The sequence below is a fragment of the Diabrotica undecimpunctata genome, chromosome 4 (assembly GCF_040954645.1).
Source record: "Diabrotica undecimpunctata isolate CICGRU chromosome 4, icDiaUnde3, whole genome shotgun sequence".
In the NCBI taxonomy this organism is placed as follows: domain Eukaryota; kingdom Metazoa; phylum Arthropoda; class Insecta; order Coleoptera; family Chrysomelidae; genus Diabrotica; species Diabrotica undecimpunctata.
In genome coordinates this window covers 67246958-67265729 of record NC_092806.1, presented here as the reverse complement: position 1 = coordinate 67265729, position 18772 = coordinate 67246958, and the positions used below count along the sequence as shown (strand labels likewise).

General features: G+C 32.9%; 1 protein-coding gene across 2 annotated transcripts in view; it reads right to left on the bottom strand.

Moving 5' to 3' along the window:
- Nucleotides 1–18772, bottom strand: part of LOC140439622 (NFX1-type zinc finger-containing protein 1-like) — a 209497-nt gene that overhangs the window by 156259 nt on the left and 34466 nt on the right. The window contains exons 3-4 of one of the 2 annotated variants that reach the window (XM_072529649.1): nt 13887–14096; nt 4197–4480 (exon numbers count right to left, since the gene is read on the bottom strand). In XM_072529649.1, the coding sequence (XP_072385750.1) occupies nt 4197–4480; nt 13887–14096 (494 nt within the window). The remainder of the gene's footprint in view (nt 1–4196; nt 4481–13886; nt 14097–18772) is intronic. The other variant, XM_072529650.1, reaches the window with a different exon arrangement.

The following is an 18772-nucleotide window of genomic DNA, read 5'->3' as shown; positions in this document are numbered from 1 at the left end:
TATATTTTTTTAAGAAATAAGTAAAAGTTTACTATATTTTACTATTTTTACTTTAATAGTGATGAGCTATGGTTTGTTTTTTAACCAGGAGGAGTAATTCAAATTTACTGCGCCATAATGCTTGTTTGTAATTGGTCCAAACGCAGGCAAGTTTACTCCACTAAAATATAACATTTTGACACTAATGACATTTATGAAATTTTAAAATTCAAAATGTATATTGACGATTTTTTGTATTTTCTGCGTTATTCCGTAAATTTTTAGATTTTTCGTTTGCATTTATGTAAAAAAAAGTTCTTTTCAGAACTATTTAGCGACGTATTAGTATTATTAAGATAAAAATATGGATTCAATGCCAAGTACTAGTGGTAATTATCCTTCTCCGCCAAAAAAAACGCCGAGTAGATGTGGGTCATTTATCATCAAATGAAAAACAATGCATTATAAACATGTACAAATAAATAAAAATTTATAATCCTGGAATAAAAATAACAGCCATGGTAGCAAAAATAAAACAGGCAACAGGTTAGTTTTGCAGAATAGTTATTGTTAAAATCAAGACTTACTAAAGTAATGTGCTAATTTTAGGTGTTGCGAAATCAACTATTTACAGAACAATTAAGGAATATACGCAGACTGAAACAGTAAGATGTCCTAAAATAATTGGCGGTCGACCTTCTATCATTGCAACATACGATGAAAGAGTTAAAACATCTCTACGACAGATAGTACATAGCTTCTTTTTCAAGAATAAAATGTCCAATTTAAATAAAATTTTAAGTGAAATTAACAACCGCCCAGATCTTCCAAATATGTGTCGTTCATTATTATATAAATTCTTGAAGGCAATCAATTTTAATTAAGTAAATATGGGTTAGCCACAATTATTATATACTTAGAAAATGTGGCATTCGCATTTTTGTAGAAAACTTACGTAATATAACTTCAATAATAATAAATGACTTATGCTCCCTCTCAAATATGCCCAAATGCTCAAATTTAAAAATTACTTAACAACGATTTTTTTTTATTTTCTTTGCTTATAACTTTAAAACCATTCATTTTGGAGCAAAGTCGTACAAAAATAAAACAAAGATTATTAAATTTCCTATGACATACAAGTGGTTCAAAATGTCCAACCATTTAGGTTCTACTTAGGTCCTTTGTAATTCGTTTAGAAATTTTTTATAATATACTTAAACTGTCCACCAAATTTGAAATGTTATAAAAACTTTCAGAACAAACAGTAGGCCATTTACATGTTTGTGCAAATTGAGGGATGTAGCAGTAGTACTCGAACAATGTGTAGCAAATGTGATGTCTGCATGTGTATTGACTGCAATAATATTTTTCATATGAAGACATTCTACTTTTAATACAAATTTCGTTGTGTTTCTTAAGAATTTATTTTATTTTAGCTACGATACTATGTATATATATATATATATATATATATATATATATATATATATATAGTAGACTCCCTCTATAACGAGAACTGAAATGACAGACTAATTACCTCGTTATAAGCCGATCTCGTTATATCAGACAATCATAATACTGTGCATACATATGAATCTGTAGTTTTCTAAACCATTAACTTCCTATAGTGAAGCCATTCGGAGCAATATAAGATGCTAATAAATATTGTTTGAATGTCGTTTTTGAAAAAAAGTTATTTACTTTTATTGTCAATGAAATATATTAAAACATAAAAGAGTTGTTTACTTTTATTATCAATGATATACGTTAAAACAAAAAAGTTGTACTTATATTTTTTTCCAACTACATAATGTATAAATCGTATTTTCAAGGATAACATAAACTATTGCTTCTGCAATTTTAAGAACTCTGTTATTTTTAACTGCTTTAAATGGTCCAGTATCATTCTATCATATATTTTCTAAAGATGTGAAACAGTTGTATTTATTCATTGTAAAGAAGTTTATTGCGGGCTGCAGTTAAGTTTATTGAGGGGCTGTTTGAAAAGGTATTTATTTATAGCCACGACCGGACTAAAAACGTAAAAAACACGTTTTTGGATCTTATTTTCTCTCGTTATAACCAAATTTGCCTCGCTATAGACGGTTATAGTTCAATAGAAATTTCACGGGACATCTAATGTATCTCGTTATAAGCGAAACCTCGTAATAACCGTGTTCGTTATAGAGGGAGTATACTGTATAATGTCCTAGCGTTACATTTATGTATATAAACACGTTTTTTGTTAGTTAATAGGTTTTTAGATTAAAAAATTGTTAATTTGTCTATTATTATACATTTTTAATAAAAATATATTAGTTTCTTTAATACATACATTACAACTCGGGTCATAATGGGTTAAACTAACATTCATCAAAATAGCACCACATAATAAGAGGAAAGATGGAAGATAAAATACTTTCCAAAATAAACAAATGTCAGCTGGACGTATAACACGAGGAAGACCAAAGATTAGATATAGGTAAAGAACAAATACTTAGAATAAGTCATTGAAATTTTAAAAATAAAAAATTGGAGGAACAAATTGTGAAATAGATTGGAATGGAGAAGTAAGTATTTCTCAAGAGATCAAAACCCAAACAAAAAGGGTTGTCGAGTCAATGATCATAATGAAATTTTGAGAAATAATAGACAAAAAAAATTTCAATTCAAATGGGAAATTTAAGTGATTCAAAATCAATTTTTTGAATCACTTAACACAATACTGGATACTTTAGACTCAAGAATTTATATCATCTCTCGACTTGGCCTATTACTCGTTCCACGATTTTTTTGATGATGCTTGTAACTTTTCAAACACAAACCGGTCTTTTCCTTTTTTAGTACACTGCATTCAAAACTGGACTTCTCCTTTCGATCGAACAAACCACACTGCCTCACTCTCTTCTTTCATTCTCCGACTTCCAATCGTTCCCCCCACAATTAATTTTCAATCCAATCAAAACCAACTTTCAATCATGTCGCATTATTTACCCAAAACTACCTCTCTCCTTAATCTAAACAAATTTTCAAATTTACGTATCTTTTTGTCTTTATGGAGTTCCAAGAAAGAAATAAAATTCCGTATCCTTATTCTACTTTCTACAACTAATCACGTTCTTATCTATTTTTGAGAATCTTAATACAAAGGTAGATTTTAACTATCTACTATGTACCGTATGGGCTAATGAGTTCCCTTCCCGCATATCTCGAAAACTTAATGGCCTCTCCTTTGTTTAATTAAAACATACTGTCCGTGGTTTTAATAAACAATTCGACGAACACTTTCTTACACCATCAACCCTAATCGTCTCTAATTGTTTGCTTGAAATACATTGTTCATGGGGCTAGTAAACAATTCTGCGAAACACCCTCTTAAAACTAGCTATAATTATTTTTACAAAATTTGTCATATATAGGGCGTTAGAAATTTATATGCTCATGGTAGAGAAACATGAAATTTTTTTTTAATTTAAATTTTAAATAGGAATATAGTTTTTTATTTCTCGTGTAAAATAGGAATATAACAATGCAATATATATATATATATATATATATATATATATATATATATATATATATATATATATATATATATATATATATAAGGCAATCTCGGGGAAAGCAAGCTAAAAAAGCACTTTGTGGGTTGATATGCAACAACATTCTCATCACAGAAAACAAAATACCTTATACGGAGTGGAAGTATGGCTAGTCACAACAACAAAACGAAATAAAATAAGAGAAGCCGAATTGGACTTTATGGGAAAATGTTTTCAAATTACCATAAGGGAATGAATAAGGACTTAGGAACTATGGAACAGGATTGAAGTAGAACATTCAATAAAAAAAAAATTGAAAAATAGAACTACAATGTTAAGGCCTAGGTCAAAGAATTCCAGGCCATCGTGTTATGGCAAAAAAGAGTACTGGAATGGGAAACTCCAGGAATAAGACGAAGATGAAGATCAGTTATGAGAGGAATGGGATGATGAAGAGAGATCTCAGAGAAAATAACTGGGAGGATAGAAACCTCTGGGTCTGGAGGGTTAAAACGGTAAACTCATAATGGGAAAATGTCGAAAAAGAAATAGAAGAAAATCTGGAATAAATACTAACGTCCAATTATTAACATATCTATATAAATATTTTAGTACGTCACACTTTTACTTAAGGAATATTAAAAATTATATTAATTGTTTTTCAAAACTTACCTACATATTCCTTTTCTTAGAGGCAGAACAAAGTCTTCTCTTAATAAGCGATATTGTATATCTAAGTAAGTATTAATATCTGGATAAGGGCCCTTCACAATATTCGGTCTTAGAAATGGAGATTTTTCTGTGGTAATTTCTACAGTAGATGGATAAACACTTATTTCTCGAAAGTCGTCCGGTGGTTCTTGAAGGGTCAAGTTGAAATTTGGGTCTTTTTTTACACTTTTCTTTGCTTCTAATTCTTTCTCCTTTTTTTCAATCACTTCAAGTATACTATCAACCTACGTATAATTTCAAAAATAGTCATTAATTATGGTCATTTTTAGATACCAGAATAAATAGAGAAAAAGTCAAATAAGATAAATTGTTAACAAATGCTCCGCTAAATATATTTATTAAATACACACAACGCAAAAGTCTAGGGATATTTTTATAAATAGACGTATTTTGTTTATCTGTATTCAACTTAAAAAAAGTAATACAAAATTTGTAGTTTAAATTGTTTAATATGTCAAAAACCATAAATTGCAAAAAAACAGAAAATTAAAGCAAAAAAAATATATTGCAAATCACCCATGATTCACATACCACCATAAAATGTCAAAAATACGAAATATAAACTTAAAATACAGTATGGCCACCATGTTGGTTTATCACAGCTCTACATCTACTGTTCATGCTCCGAATCATATTGTTAATGTCTGCTTGAGGTAGTTGTGTCCATTGTTCTCTCTTTTAATTGAAACTCATTGTAGATATTGCCCATATGTGGAGTAATTCTTCGTTGGAGCGTGTTCCATATATGCTTAATGGGATTCAAGTCCGATGATTGTGCTGGCTACGGCAATACATCAATAACCTCGTTATCCAACCAGTTTGTTACAATATGCGCAACATGTGGTCGAGCGTTATCATGCATAAAGTAAAAATTTTCACCAACAGCAGCAGCAAACTGGCGCACAACAGGTTCAAGAATAGTGTCCAAATATTGCTGACTTGTGAGAAAGCCACGTGGGAAAATATGGTCAGTTCTTCGGTCAATCATGATTCCGCCCCATATCATTAATGTACCATCTCTCTATGCATACACTTCTTGAAGATGTCGTAATCGTTCTTCATTTCCGGGTCGTCTCCAAACTCTTGTCCGACAAGAATCTAGATGAAATCCATATCTAGAGTCGTCATTAAACAAAACTGTGGCCCAGTCATTGCCAGTCCAATTCTGAAACTTTTGACACCAGGTTAATCTTGCAGCGCGATTACCTCTAGATAGAGGTAGACATCTCAGTGGTCGCCGACTACGAAGATTAGCTTCATTCCTCATAGTACTGCTGCTAATTGTTACATTATGTGCAAGCTGTAATTCATTAACCAGCTCGGGTGCTGTGATTGTTGGCTGCCTTCTGGCATTTAAAATTAAATATCGGTCTTGAGCCACGGTTGTAGAGCGACCACGTCCTGGATATTGCTCAGCTGGACTCCCAGTGTCTCTAAACCAACGCCACAAACGACTTACGACGCTTTGGGAGACACCCAGCTGGTCAGCAACTGGAGTTTGTCGCATACCAGCTTGAAGGAGGCCCACGGCTCTATTCATCTCGTCCAACGTTAAATGATCTCGTTGCATGGTAAAAAAACAATATCTTTAACTCACCTATTAAGCAAGAATGGTATAAAGTGACTAAAATTAAAAATAAACAAAGCATGAAAATGTCGATTTTTTTGTCTCTTATAAGAAACATTCTAAAACACGTATTGCTATCAGTTTTACAATTTTTCTTTTTGATAAGAAGTGAGTGTCTGTATCAACAATTATAGTACAAGCAAATTTATATGCTCATGAAATTTATGTCATTGGTATTGTCAAATTATTAAAATATCTTTAGACTTTTGCGTTGTGTGTATTATTATTTATAATTTCTCTCTCCAAATAGATTTCTAACTTTTGATAAAAAAAAAACAAAATACAGCTTTCACTGAATAATTAGACCAATAAATAAGGACATAAATTAGAAGAGAAAACAAATATTTATCGTTCACACATTCCTTCCAGACAAATGGTAAATCTCCCTTATTATCAATACGTCCCTCACAGAATGCTTGAAAACGACAACTACAAGCTATACTGGGAGCGCACTGTGCTCACAGACGAACCAGAGGCACATAATAGACCAGATCTCATACTGGATAATAAACTTGTTAGGCAAGTTAACAATATTAATAATAGATGTGGCGATGCCTAATAATAATAATGTGCGTATTAAATGCAACGAAAAGATCGTCAAGTACAGAGATCTGAAAATACAAATAAGGAGACAATGGAGGATAAAAATTAGGCAGAATACCTATTACTCTCTCTACTATTGAAGTCATTCTAAAGAACATCCTAGAGAACATACAACATTTGAGAAAATGTAAGAATTTTTTTGGGAGTAACTCAGACTTACCAAGTCACCTTGATAACACGGAAAGAGTCACACCAGAGTTCAATCCTGTTGATAACGTAGGTATCTGGGATGGGTGAATTTTCCCCTTAGAGGAAGAGCCGTACGGCTTAAATCTAGATTAATGATAAGAATAAAAACATTAAAAGTGGAATATCTCTGTCATTTAATCAAAAATATGGTTTTCTTCAATTAATATTCCAAGAAGACATACGATAGACGAGGACCTGAAAGAGGTAGAATTTCATGAGTTCAAAATTTGCGTGTGTGGTGTAGCCGACTCGATGGTTACTATGTATTTAACCGGTCAAGTTAGCCCAAAAATGGGGTTGAGTTTAAAATAATTCGCATATAGCTAATAATTAGTACGTATGTATGTTAGGGACACCACTGTAAATAAAATGTGAAAAGTCCCCACGAATGTTGTGCAAAAAAAGTTATTCAGTCTTCAAAGTTAAAGTTCGTAAATACAGGTTTTTCGCATTTTTAAGTTTCACGGAATTTCCTATTGTGAAATATACTTAACTGTGTCTGAAATTTTTTTGAAGAGGGTGATTCTTGTTAAGAACTAATTTTAAAACTGCCAACTGTTGTCAAATTCCAGAACTCCAGCGGCGTCATTATTTCATTTTTTTTAATTGAATTATTTAATAGCAATTAATTCTATCGTTATGTCTTTGTACGTACCTTTGTCATTCTGTGGATTTCGTAATTATCCAAGTCTTGCCTTACTATTATGGCAATATATGTATATGTTGTAACGAGTCCGTCACTTCAATAATCCTTTATCACTTTTAAATAAAATTTTTAAATCCACATCCCTTTAATATTTTCTTAATTTTTAACTTCTAAGTTGGCATTAAGCAGCGACGCCAAGCGGCGTTTTGGCAGACATGCTTATCCGACTAACAATTAACAATTAGCACTCATTCTGGTTTTAACTTTTTGGAAGACAAGTTCGGTTAACTAAAAATGTAGGCGGCGGGAGTTGTGCTAAATTTGTTTTAAGAATAGTATTTTTTTCTGGGGAATGAGAAGATGAAAAAGTTTAAAGTATTTTGTTGCGTATACAGTTTGACTTATAGCCACTCTTAGCCGGTAAGTGGATCCAATTATCAATAAAAAGTATAAAAATCATCAGCCATATTGGTTTCTATAATATCGTCATTTTTCCTTTGATAATTGATATATCTATCTGTCATTTCTCACATTATTTCATTAAGAAATCTATATTGATAATTTTTTGCATCTTTACCTTTACTGACAAGGTTGAGAGATCAAAAGATACACTGTATCGGCACAATGAGAAAAGACAGGATTGAAAGAGCCCCACTCAAAGAAATAAAAAAACAAATTCGTGGAACTTCCCACGCTCTACATAGCGAAGAACATCAGCTCACTCTTATTGAATGACAATAATAATGTCATCTAGAATGACAATAATTAATTTACTATGGCAACTAATATTTCAACTTCAGAAATATTTACTATAGGAAACTGTAACAGATCAGGTCCAGAAAAGACAGAAAAATTATAGCGGTCACTCAATCAAACGTTGTGCAAATGTATAATAAGGGAATGGGTGTTGTAGACTTCGATCTAAAAAATGGTATTGGGCGATATTAGATTTTGCTTGAATGGGGCAGTAGTCAACATGTGGCTTCTTTACTGCAACATTCAGGCAATTTATTTATTAGAATTTTACAGGCGAATTGTGGAGGCTCTACTGATAGCACCAGATATTCCAACGCCACGTGAAGTGCGTCCAAATTCGTTTGAATAATGTGAGTAATTTGGTGGACAAAATTGAAAATTAACGAAGGTGCGGCAAATGTGGCAAGTGTACCAAATATCTTCTTCTTTTTATATAGACGTGACCCTGTCTGTTTTTCAATGTGCCTCCAGTAAGTTGTCGTTCCATCGTTTTTGTGGTCTTCCTACTGATCGTCTTCCTATTGGGGAGCCGTCTTTACTACTCTATTTGTTGTCATTCGGCTTATATGATCGTTCCATTCTACTCTTCTATTTCTTACTCAGTTCTTGATGTTCTCCACCTTGCATCTACGTCGTATATCTGTACTTCTAGCTCTGTCCCATAGTGTCTTACCATCAATTTTTCTAAGTGTTTTCATCTCTGCTGTTTCTAACATCATTTTTGTCCTTTCTGTGTCAGGTCTTGTTTCTGCCGCGTATGTCATTATTGGTCTGATGACTGTTTTGTAAATTCTGCATATCGTTTCATTCCCGATATTTTTATTTCTCCATATTGTTTCATTCGTGCAGAATGCGGCTCTGTTTGCTCTATTCACTTGATCTTCCACTTCAGCTTCGAGCTTTCCGTAGCTAGATAATGTGATGCCTAGATATTTAATCTCCATCACTTGTTCTATTATCTGACCTTCCAGCTTCAATTTACATCTTAGTAAATTTACTGTTGTAACCACGCATTTTGTCTTTTTTGGGGAAATTAACATGTTAAATTTTTTGGCGGTTATATTAAATTGGTGCAGCATGCGTTGTAAATCATCATTTACAACCAAGATGTACCAAATATCAATGCAATAAATGTAATGTAGGACTTCATCCCGAGCAATGTTTTGTCAAATATCACACGTAAAAATTTTAAAATATATGTTTTATGAAATATTGTGTCCTTCATTGCACAGCGTATGATAGGGTAGTTCTAGGAGAGATGGCGTATCAGGTGAGATCACTCGCTGTTACTATCCCCGTCCCCAGTCACATTGCTGACATTTTGGCAACCTTGTACGAAAGCCTGTATTGAAATTAGTGTTAGTTGTCTACGGCGCCGTTCTAAACAAGTGTTTAAGTTGTGCAAATAAGCTATTTTTTAATTATACTTATTTAAGTATAAATAAGATATTTTGTGAATAATTGAAAATTTTTACACTACGATAGTCGGATACAACTTCAGGTAAGATAATGCTATATATCTATTACATATTAAACACTATAACCTGTTAGATTATTTTTTTATTATTCTAAACTCTTTTCACGGTCACATTCCACAATTTCGAGGTAAAAACGACTGAGCCATCTCTTCTTGTAAGTTTAGGTGAGTTGGCTGGTGATTACTGTAGGAGAGATGGCGCATGCCGGTAAATGGTTTTTAAACTACTTTTTAATTATTTGCAGACATACCGGCAGAATATGTGCGGAAAGAAAGTGTGTCTAGAGGCAAGTGGTCGGAGGAGCAGCTTGTGCAAGCAATTACATTAATTGAAAATGGAGAAATGGGTGTAAACGAAGCCAGTAGACATTTTCAAATACCAGGAGCGACATTGCGCCGCCATCGAAATCAAGGGATTTCCGAAAGCGTAAACTTGGTCCGACTTCTACTCTTGCGATACATAATGAAATTAAATTGGTAAATCATATCACAAAGTTACAGCAACATGGTTTTGCTCCTACTCGGACAATGGTAAGATCAATGGCATTTGAGTTAGCTGAAAAGCTTAAATTAAAGCACATATTTAATAAGGATAGCCGAAAAGCTGGTTATCCTTGGTTGGAATCATTTCTACGAAGAAATAAGCAATTGTTAGTAAGAAAATCTGAAGGTGTATCTGCTGCCAGAGCTTTAGGAATGAATAAAACTGTTGTTTCTGCTTATTTCACTCTACTTGAAAAGATCTTGAATGAACATTCGTTAATGAATAAACCTGGTTCAATATACAATATTGACGAGACAAGGTTGCAGCTTAATAACATGCCGGAACATGTTATAGCAATTAAGGGTTCAAAAAATGTTGCTTCTCTAACACCGGCTGAAAAATGAGAAACGATTTCAGTAATTGCATGCTGTAACGCTGAGGGGAACAGGTATACCACCGGTGTGCATTTTTAAAGGCAAAAACAAAAAGCGGAATTTGAAGAAGGTGTGCCACCTGGTGCAACAGTATTTATGGGTGAAAAATCAGCGTATGTTACCAAGGAACTTTTTCTGCGATGGCTTAAAGAACAATTTGTCCCAAGAAACCGATAGGAATGGTGTTAATACTTTTGGATGGCCACTCTTCCCATTACAGTAGTGTCGAAACATTAGAATACGCTTCCGAAAATGATTTTATTCTGTTTTGCCTTCCAAGCCACATTACGCTGTTTTTACAGCCTCTTGATAGGGCATTTTTTAAATCGCTGAAAGATTTCTATTACAAGTCGTGTAATTTATATTTAAGAGGAAATCCAGGACGAAGAATAGGCAGACTTCAATTTGGTCGACTCTTCGCCACAGCTTGGGAAAAATCAGCAACAGTTCAAAATGCTGTTTCATCATTTACAGCTACTGGTATTGTCCCATTTGATCCATCCGTAATTCCAGAATACGCTTATTTGGATACAAGCAGTACTAATAACAATTCACAAGCAAATTCCGAAAGAGTTCCGGAGCACATTCACAATCCTTCAGTTGACATAAAGAAACCAAAGTGTTCCAGAGATATTACTCCTCCCCCTGCAGAAACAGTTATTACCGAAAAGGAAAATTCAGAGGAAGACTCCGGGAAAGTTACTAGATATCATTTCTCCTGCACCTGCATTAACTAGTGTTGCTTCTGTCAGAAAGAGAAGTAAGCAAGTTACTGCTATATTAACCGATAGCGCCAATATTGATAAAAAAAAACACTTGAAACTAATCGTAAAAAGAAGAAAACTACTACAGTGTCGAAACATAAAATTAAGAAACCACGCGCTAAAAACAATACGAAATATAAAGGTTCTTCCTCTGACGAAGACCATGGGAACGAATCTATTATTTATGATGATTCTTCCAGCGGCGATGAAGAAGAAGCAACATGTGTTAGCTGCGGCGAAGATTATGAAAAGACCACTAAGCGCGAAGATTGGATTCAGTGCGTGAATTGTGCCCATTGGATGCATGAGGTTTGTATAAAATACGTAAACTTTTGTGATGTGGGTGGAAGAAAAATATGTAAAACTAAAAATTAATATGTAGACTTAAATATTCTTCTAAAATATTATTTTTTTACTAATAAATATGAGCACGCCATCTCCTCATTTTTTTTAGAAATAACATCTTTATTATATTATTAAAAGGTAGTCAGCTGAATGCTCTTTAACTTGATAGTTTACACGATTTTGTATATTTTCAAATAAAGATTATAACGAAGTTCTAAATTTGGTACGCCATCTCTCCTAGAATTACCCTATATCAAACAAAATACAGTTACAAAGAAAAAAACGTAAATTTTGCACATTGCTAATAAAAACAACCTCTCTTTATTTTATTCTGAAGTTTTGATTTCATTTTGATAAAAATTTACTTTTGGGCATTAATGGGTTAAGTTGGATAAACCCAAAAAAATATCCTCCGCAGAGATGTATATTCATTTTTATTTGAAAATGGGGCTCCAACTATTTAATCTATATTAAGTAAAATGGGCAAAATTTATAATTTTCCTAAAATGAGCCGTGAATTATTAAGAAAAACATTACAAGACTTAATATTGTTCAGAAGCTATTTCCTTGTGGGATTTTCAAGCAATTAGTATTTTAATGGGAATAAGTCACAATTGAAGGTTAAAATAAGTTTAATGACGTTTTAATCTCCACGGAAATTAAGCCTTTATTAGAGGTTTATGGACAGGATTGCGAGCACCGCCGGGTAAGGGCCAACGTCCAATTGTCGCCCATATTTGCAGCGATACTTATTTTATATCGAAGAAAACCGGAGACTATCATGAAGACAAATTTCATACGCTTCGGGAGTGGTTTGAGAACATTCTCCAGCGTGAAGATAGTAACTCTGTATTGGATAATGCATCTTATCACAATCGCCTTGTTGAATGCATTCCAACAATGACTCATAGAAAATCGGTCATGCACAGCTTTATGAGAAAAATTGATTTCACTTACAGAGGGTATGGTCAAAGCAGAACTAATGACGTCAATGTCGTCAATATGCTGTTGATTCAATGGCTAGATTTCATTGTATTACTGATTTGAGATTTCAACCTTAACATTGCGAGTTGAATCCGATTGAATTAATTCGGACTCAAATGAAGGGATATGTTGCCCGAGAGAACGTAACATTTAAAAAACACGACATTCAGCGCCCATTACAAACCAGTATAGATTACATACATCGTACAAATTGAATGAACGCTGTCGCCCTTGTCTTGAAATTGGAAGACAAATGTGGAAGTTGAATGGGATAATAGAAAATGTTATTGAACATGTAATAGTAATGGTCAGCGCTAACGAGTCAGAAGACTCAATAGATTCCCAGGATTTCGATGATTTAGAAACCAATCTGTATGACCAAGAATGAATTTATTATATTTGGGCTAAATATGCTAGGTATGATAACGACAATTTTAAACCACAGAATACAAAGTAATTTTTATTGTTGGATTATCTATATAACTATTTATTGATCTTTCAAAAATACATAAAAGGCTTATTTACGACTAGAATAAAATCCTGAGTCAGATAGCCAAGTGGGTCAGACTTCACTGTGAACGATCTAGTGGATCAATAGTTTTAACCCTGGCCAGAAAACAAAAAGGGTTACGCTTAAAAAACAGAATACAAATAGTTATAAATAAACTTGTTTTTACTAACAATCGAAACAACAAATTCCGATGTAGACAATTCTTTTAAAATGCCTTCATGAAACGCCATAGCCAGTAAATAATTAAGAATTCAAATAAATTGTGCTGACCAAATTTTAATTTGCTAAAACGTACCGTGAATATGTCTGTGTTACAACTGGCTCACTGTAGAAGATCACGTGTTAACCGTTAAAATGTACGGAGAGCTATCAAAATGTAAACCAATATTATATTGATTTTCTTTTTAGTACAGGGCGTATTTGATTTGTACCTCGTACAATTAGTATAATATATTATTTTATGTCACCGTCCTTAATTTCTTGTCAAGAGTATACCAATATGCACATTTTGGGTCTGTATTTTTGAGCATTCCGACTCATGATGAAATGATTCATTTGCAATAACTAACTGCTAATTACACGCGCAAAATGATGAGTTTAAATGAGCGATCGAGGTTTATACAGTGTACAGTACCTTTTGTTACTTCCAATTAATAACTCTGTATGTTATTATTGTTATTCAACAGCAACATTGTTATTCTACCATAAAGATTATTAGTATATTCTGTGTTCTCTAATGAGGTATTAAATTAGAATCTCAGAAACTAAGAGTTCATTCAAAATTTTAATTGTGTATTAGTAAATACCAACCTTATTCTTGATTCCATCAGAAATATGCATTTTATGACTGTCTTGTATAGCTGGTATACTAAATTTAACAGATTTTAGAAGTTTTACTGTAAAATCGCAAGAAGTGGAAGGTAATAAATCATTATAATGTTCCGATATTTTGATTATATTATTCCAAAAATCATCAGTATCCTTCCAAAAATACTTATTAGACATTTTATCTCTTGAATTCTAAAAACAAAAGACAAGAATATAATTATTTCGACCAATATGATACTTGTCTTAAATATTGTAAAGATTTACATGAACAAAAAATACTTACAAAGAGGCAAAAAACAAAACAGTAATAAACAAAGTAATGAAAAACACAAATATTGGTTATTGGAAGTATGAACCCCTATCGAACTATTTGATCGATGTCTGAATTTAATGTAAAGATAGGAATTGCCCTTTTCTCTATTTGGATTGCCGAATATAGGCCTCTTCTAATTCTCGCTATTCATCTCTGTTGTTTGTAAGACGTTTCCACATTGGTCCTGCAGTTCTTTTAATATCGTCGCTCCATCGCATTTGCGGTCTTCCTCGTGGTCTTTTGGCTTCATATGGCCGCCAATTCCCGATTTCTTTATTCCATCGGCCATCCGTAAGACGTTTCCATTTCCCATTTCCATTTCAGTTTAGCTGCCAGTTCGACAGCATCTTTTACTTTTGTTCTATTACGAATGTTTTCATTGGTTTTATGGTCTTTGAGTAAGATACCTAGCATCTGTCGTTCCATAGCTCTCTGAGTTTTTCTGATCTTCTCCGTGTTTATTTTAGTGAATGTCCAGGTTTGAGCTCCATATGTAAGTACAGGTAGGATACAGGAATTAAATACTTTGGTTCGCAGTCTTTGAGGTATATTTTTATTTTTAAGTACGTATGAGAGTCTGCCGAATGCTGCCCGTCCCATTTTTACAGGTCTGCTTATTTCGGTAGTTTGATTTTCTTTGCTTACCTTGACATTTTGACCCAGATATGTATATTCATCTACGTTTAGTTTTGCTTAAAATCATTTTCAGTCCTTTTTTTAGGGATTCTATGTGTAGCTCATCAATCATCGTATTCAGTGCATTCCAGGTGTCGGCTATTAGTACGACATCATCTGCGTATCTAAGATGGTTCAAGTATCTTCCGCTAATAGGGATTCCCTTATTTTCCCATGCTATTGACTTCTATATAAAGGTATCTTCTAGGGCAGCTGTAAATTATTTTGGAGATATCCTTGTCTCCTTGTCTTACTCCTCGGTTGATTTTTACTGGTCTTGTTTCGATTCCATTACCCAACGTCACTATCATTTCATCATTATCATCATCATCATCAGCCCATAGTCGTCCACTGCTGAACATAGGTCTCCTCGAAAAACCTCTATTCAGATCTATCTTGCGCTGCTGCAATCCAGTTGGTACAAATCCTCTTTATGTCGCCAGTCCATCTTGTGGGTGATCTTCCCGGGTTTCGTCTATCCGCTCTCGGTCTCCACTCCAAGATTTTTTTGGTCCACCTATTATCCTTCATTCTAGCGACGTGTCCTGTCCACCTCCATTTAATTTTGGCTATGTGTTTTATAATGTCTTCTACACCACTTTTTCTACGGATTTCTTCATTTCTTTCCATCTTTCCATTCTACGTTACGTCACGTAGTTTTCGTGTAGATGTCCTTGTTAGGGTAAGTGTCTCTGCGCCATATGTAAGGACAGGCGGAACACACTGATTAAAGGCTCATTTTAGCTTGTTCGTAAATATTATGTATTAATATTCTGTACCTGGAGTCGATCCGGTTGTTGACTAATGCTTCTTCTATTGCCTACAGTTCTACGCTATCAAAAGCTTTTTCATAATCTATAAAAGCCAGACAAAATGGGAGATTGTATTCGTTAGTCTTTTCTACTAGGATTTTTAAAGTATATAGCTGGTCACAGGTGCTGTACCCTTTTTTAAATCCGACTTGTTCTACTGGTTGATTATCCGTCAAATTTAATTGTTAACCTGTTTGTAATAACCTTTGTAAAGGTTTTGTAAAGTTGTAAAAGAAGTGAAATTGGTCGATAATTTTTCAGATCTGTGGTGTCTCCCTTTTTTTGTATTAGTATTGTTTTAGCAGTATTCCATTGTTAAGGTATGTTACGGTACAGATCGGCGTAGAACTTTTCAATTGAGTTTGCAACATCAGATTTACTTTTTTCTAGTTGTCCTTGTTCATTTTTAATGGTTATTATGTTTTTCTTTCCTAGTTTCCGTTTGGTGCATTTGAGACTTCGGTGTTTCTCTATGATTTGTTCTATACGGTCTTCTTGATGTTTTTTAATGTCCTCTTTTATCTGTTTTCTTATTACTCGATTAAGTTCCTTAAATTCTGCAGTGTCTCTTTTGTTTTGTCTCAGAAGCTCTTTTCTTTGTTTCAGAATGTTTTGTGATTCTACACTTATTTTGGATTTCCGTTTTGTTAGCGGTTACCACTTCTGAGATTGCATTTAATAGTTCTTTTGTTATAACTTCATTGATTTCATTTAAGCTAAGTTTAACTAGATTTAATACTTTCGCGGCTTTTAACTTGCTTTTATATTATTCTGTATTAGATTTTAATGTATCTGTGTCTATATTCCAAGTTTTTCTAAATTTATTTCTATTTTTATTATGTTTTATCTCTAATTTGGCTCTAACCTTCGGTGATCGCTACTTACTGACGCAGTAATAATATATATATATATATATATATATATATATATATATATATATATATATATATATATATATATATATATATATATATATATATATACTGCGTGTAGCGATCACCGAAGGTTAGAGCCAAATTAGAGATAAAACAGATATATATATATATATATATATATATATATATATATATATATATATATATAATAAACCTAGAACTAAAATTAAAACTATTACAAAAATGAATAGTAAACTCAACAGTCTTCCATGTTGAACACATGTACCGTCAACAACATATCGTAGCCAACATGTGGGTTTGAGCATTGATGTATATATATATATATATATATATATATATATATATATATATATATATATATATATATATATATATATATATATATATATATATATATATATATATAATAAACCTAGAACTAAGATTAAAACTATTACAATAATGAATAGTAAACTCAACAATCTTCCATGTTGAACACATGTACCGTCAACATATCGTAGCCAACATGTGGGTTTGAGCATTGATGTGGATAGGTCTCGATATGTGATGGGTCTCGAAGTCTTGCATAAAGATATTGGCCATTACTGGAGATAGTGGGGAGTCCATTTGGGCACCATTTATTTGTCTGTAGAATTGATTTTGGAAGGTGAAATAAATGTTGGACATACAATGTTTAATGAGAAATGAGTGGTCTTGCTGGATACTGTATTTAATTTTCAGAATGTTTTCGTCTATATAGGAATGTTACTAGAATGTTTAACTGTCTGTCTAAGTATTATACTGATGGCCAAAAAAATGCAACATTTTGTATACGGTTATTTATTTGGATCAAAATATTTCTTTGTAAGTCTTATCTAAAAATATATATGAGATAAAGTTTTTACCTCATTATCTTTTCTTTAATTGATCTTTTTCTTTTTTTTTTTTCGCAAAAACAAAAAAGATAAGTAAGTTTATTTCTGCGTATTTTACTTTAGATTATTTGTAATTCTTAGTCATTTTGGATTGGTTTTGATTTAGCCGAAAAATTTAATATGCCAAGAGTTCGCGGTTGCCGCCAATTTCGTCATTTAAGCGACTTCGAAAAAAGGACGCATTGTAGGCATGAAAGAGGCCGGTTTTGGGAAATTTCACAAAAAGTTAAAGCTATTCCACCAACGGTGTTAAGAGTTTGGAGAAGGTGGTCCAATGATGAGACTTATCGGTGGCGTGAAGGGTCTGGACGTCCTAGAATATTGCAAGGCGGTAATTTGGGCTATCTTAGACTTCTTGCTCTCAGAAATAGACGGGACAGTGTAAATAAAGTAAGAAATGATTTAGTTGCAGTTAAAGGAAGGGTAGTCTCAAGAAGAACAGTTAATCAAAGATTACTTGGAGTGGGACTGAAAAAGGTAACACCTTTTTGGTGTTACCTTTGACAGCACAGCATAAGGCTCGACGCTTAGAATTGTGCAAAGTTCGGCAAAACTGGAATGATCAATGGAATTTTGTCTGCTTCAGTGATGAATGTTTGTTTGGGTGGCTCTGATGGACGCATAAGGGCAAGACGTTTTCCAAATGAGAGACGAAATATCGACTTGGCTGTTAAACGTCATACAGTAAAACAGCCAAACATTATAGCATGGGGCTATATGTTTGGAAAGCACAAATTACGGTGCAGTAACCCCGGAGGTCAGCAATTCCAATCGGCAGTTTTGTCAGGATTTAATTTTTATATAAAAGAAATACCATTGTAATTAAATTCAGTTATTTTCGATCAATAAAGCAGTGCAGTTAAGTTGTAAAAGTTATTAAAGGGTCATTTCAAAAAGTACCTTCTTGAGTTAAAACCTTAGAGTCACATCACCTCTAGTTCTTATTAACGATACTCTGACAGCTCGACGATATATTGGTGAACTACTGCAACCGGTTTTACCTTTTTGACGAAAAAGACGTTGCAAATGTGTTTGTAGTAATGTTATCAAATAATAAGAATATTATTGTATAATTTGATCTTGATTTGAGATAGGTTTTTTAGCCATCAGTATGTATGTATGTATGTATGTATGTATGTATGTATATATATATACATATATATGTTTATATATAATATATATATATATATATATATATATATATATATATATATATATATATATATATATATATATATATATATATGTATATATATAT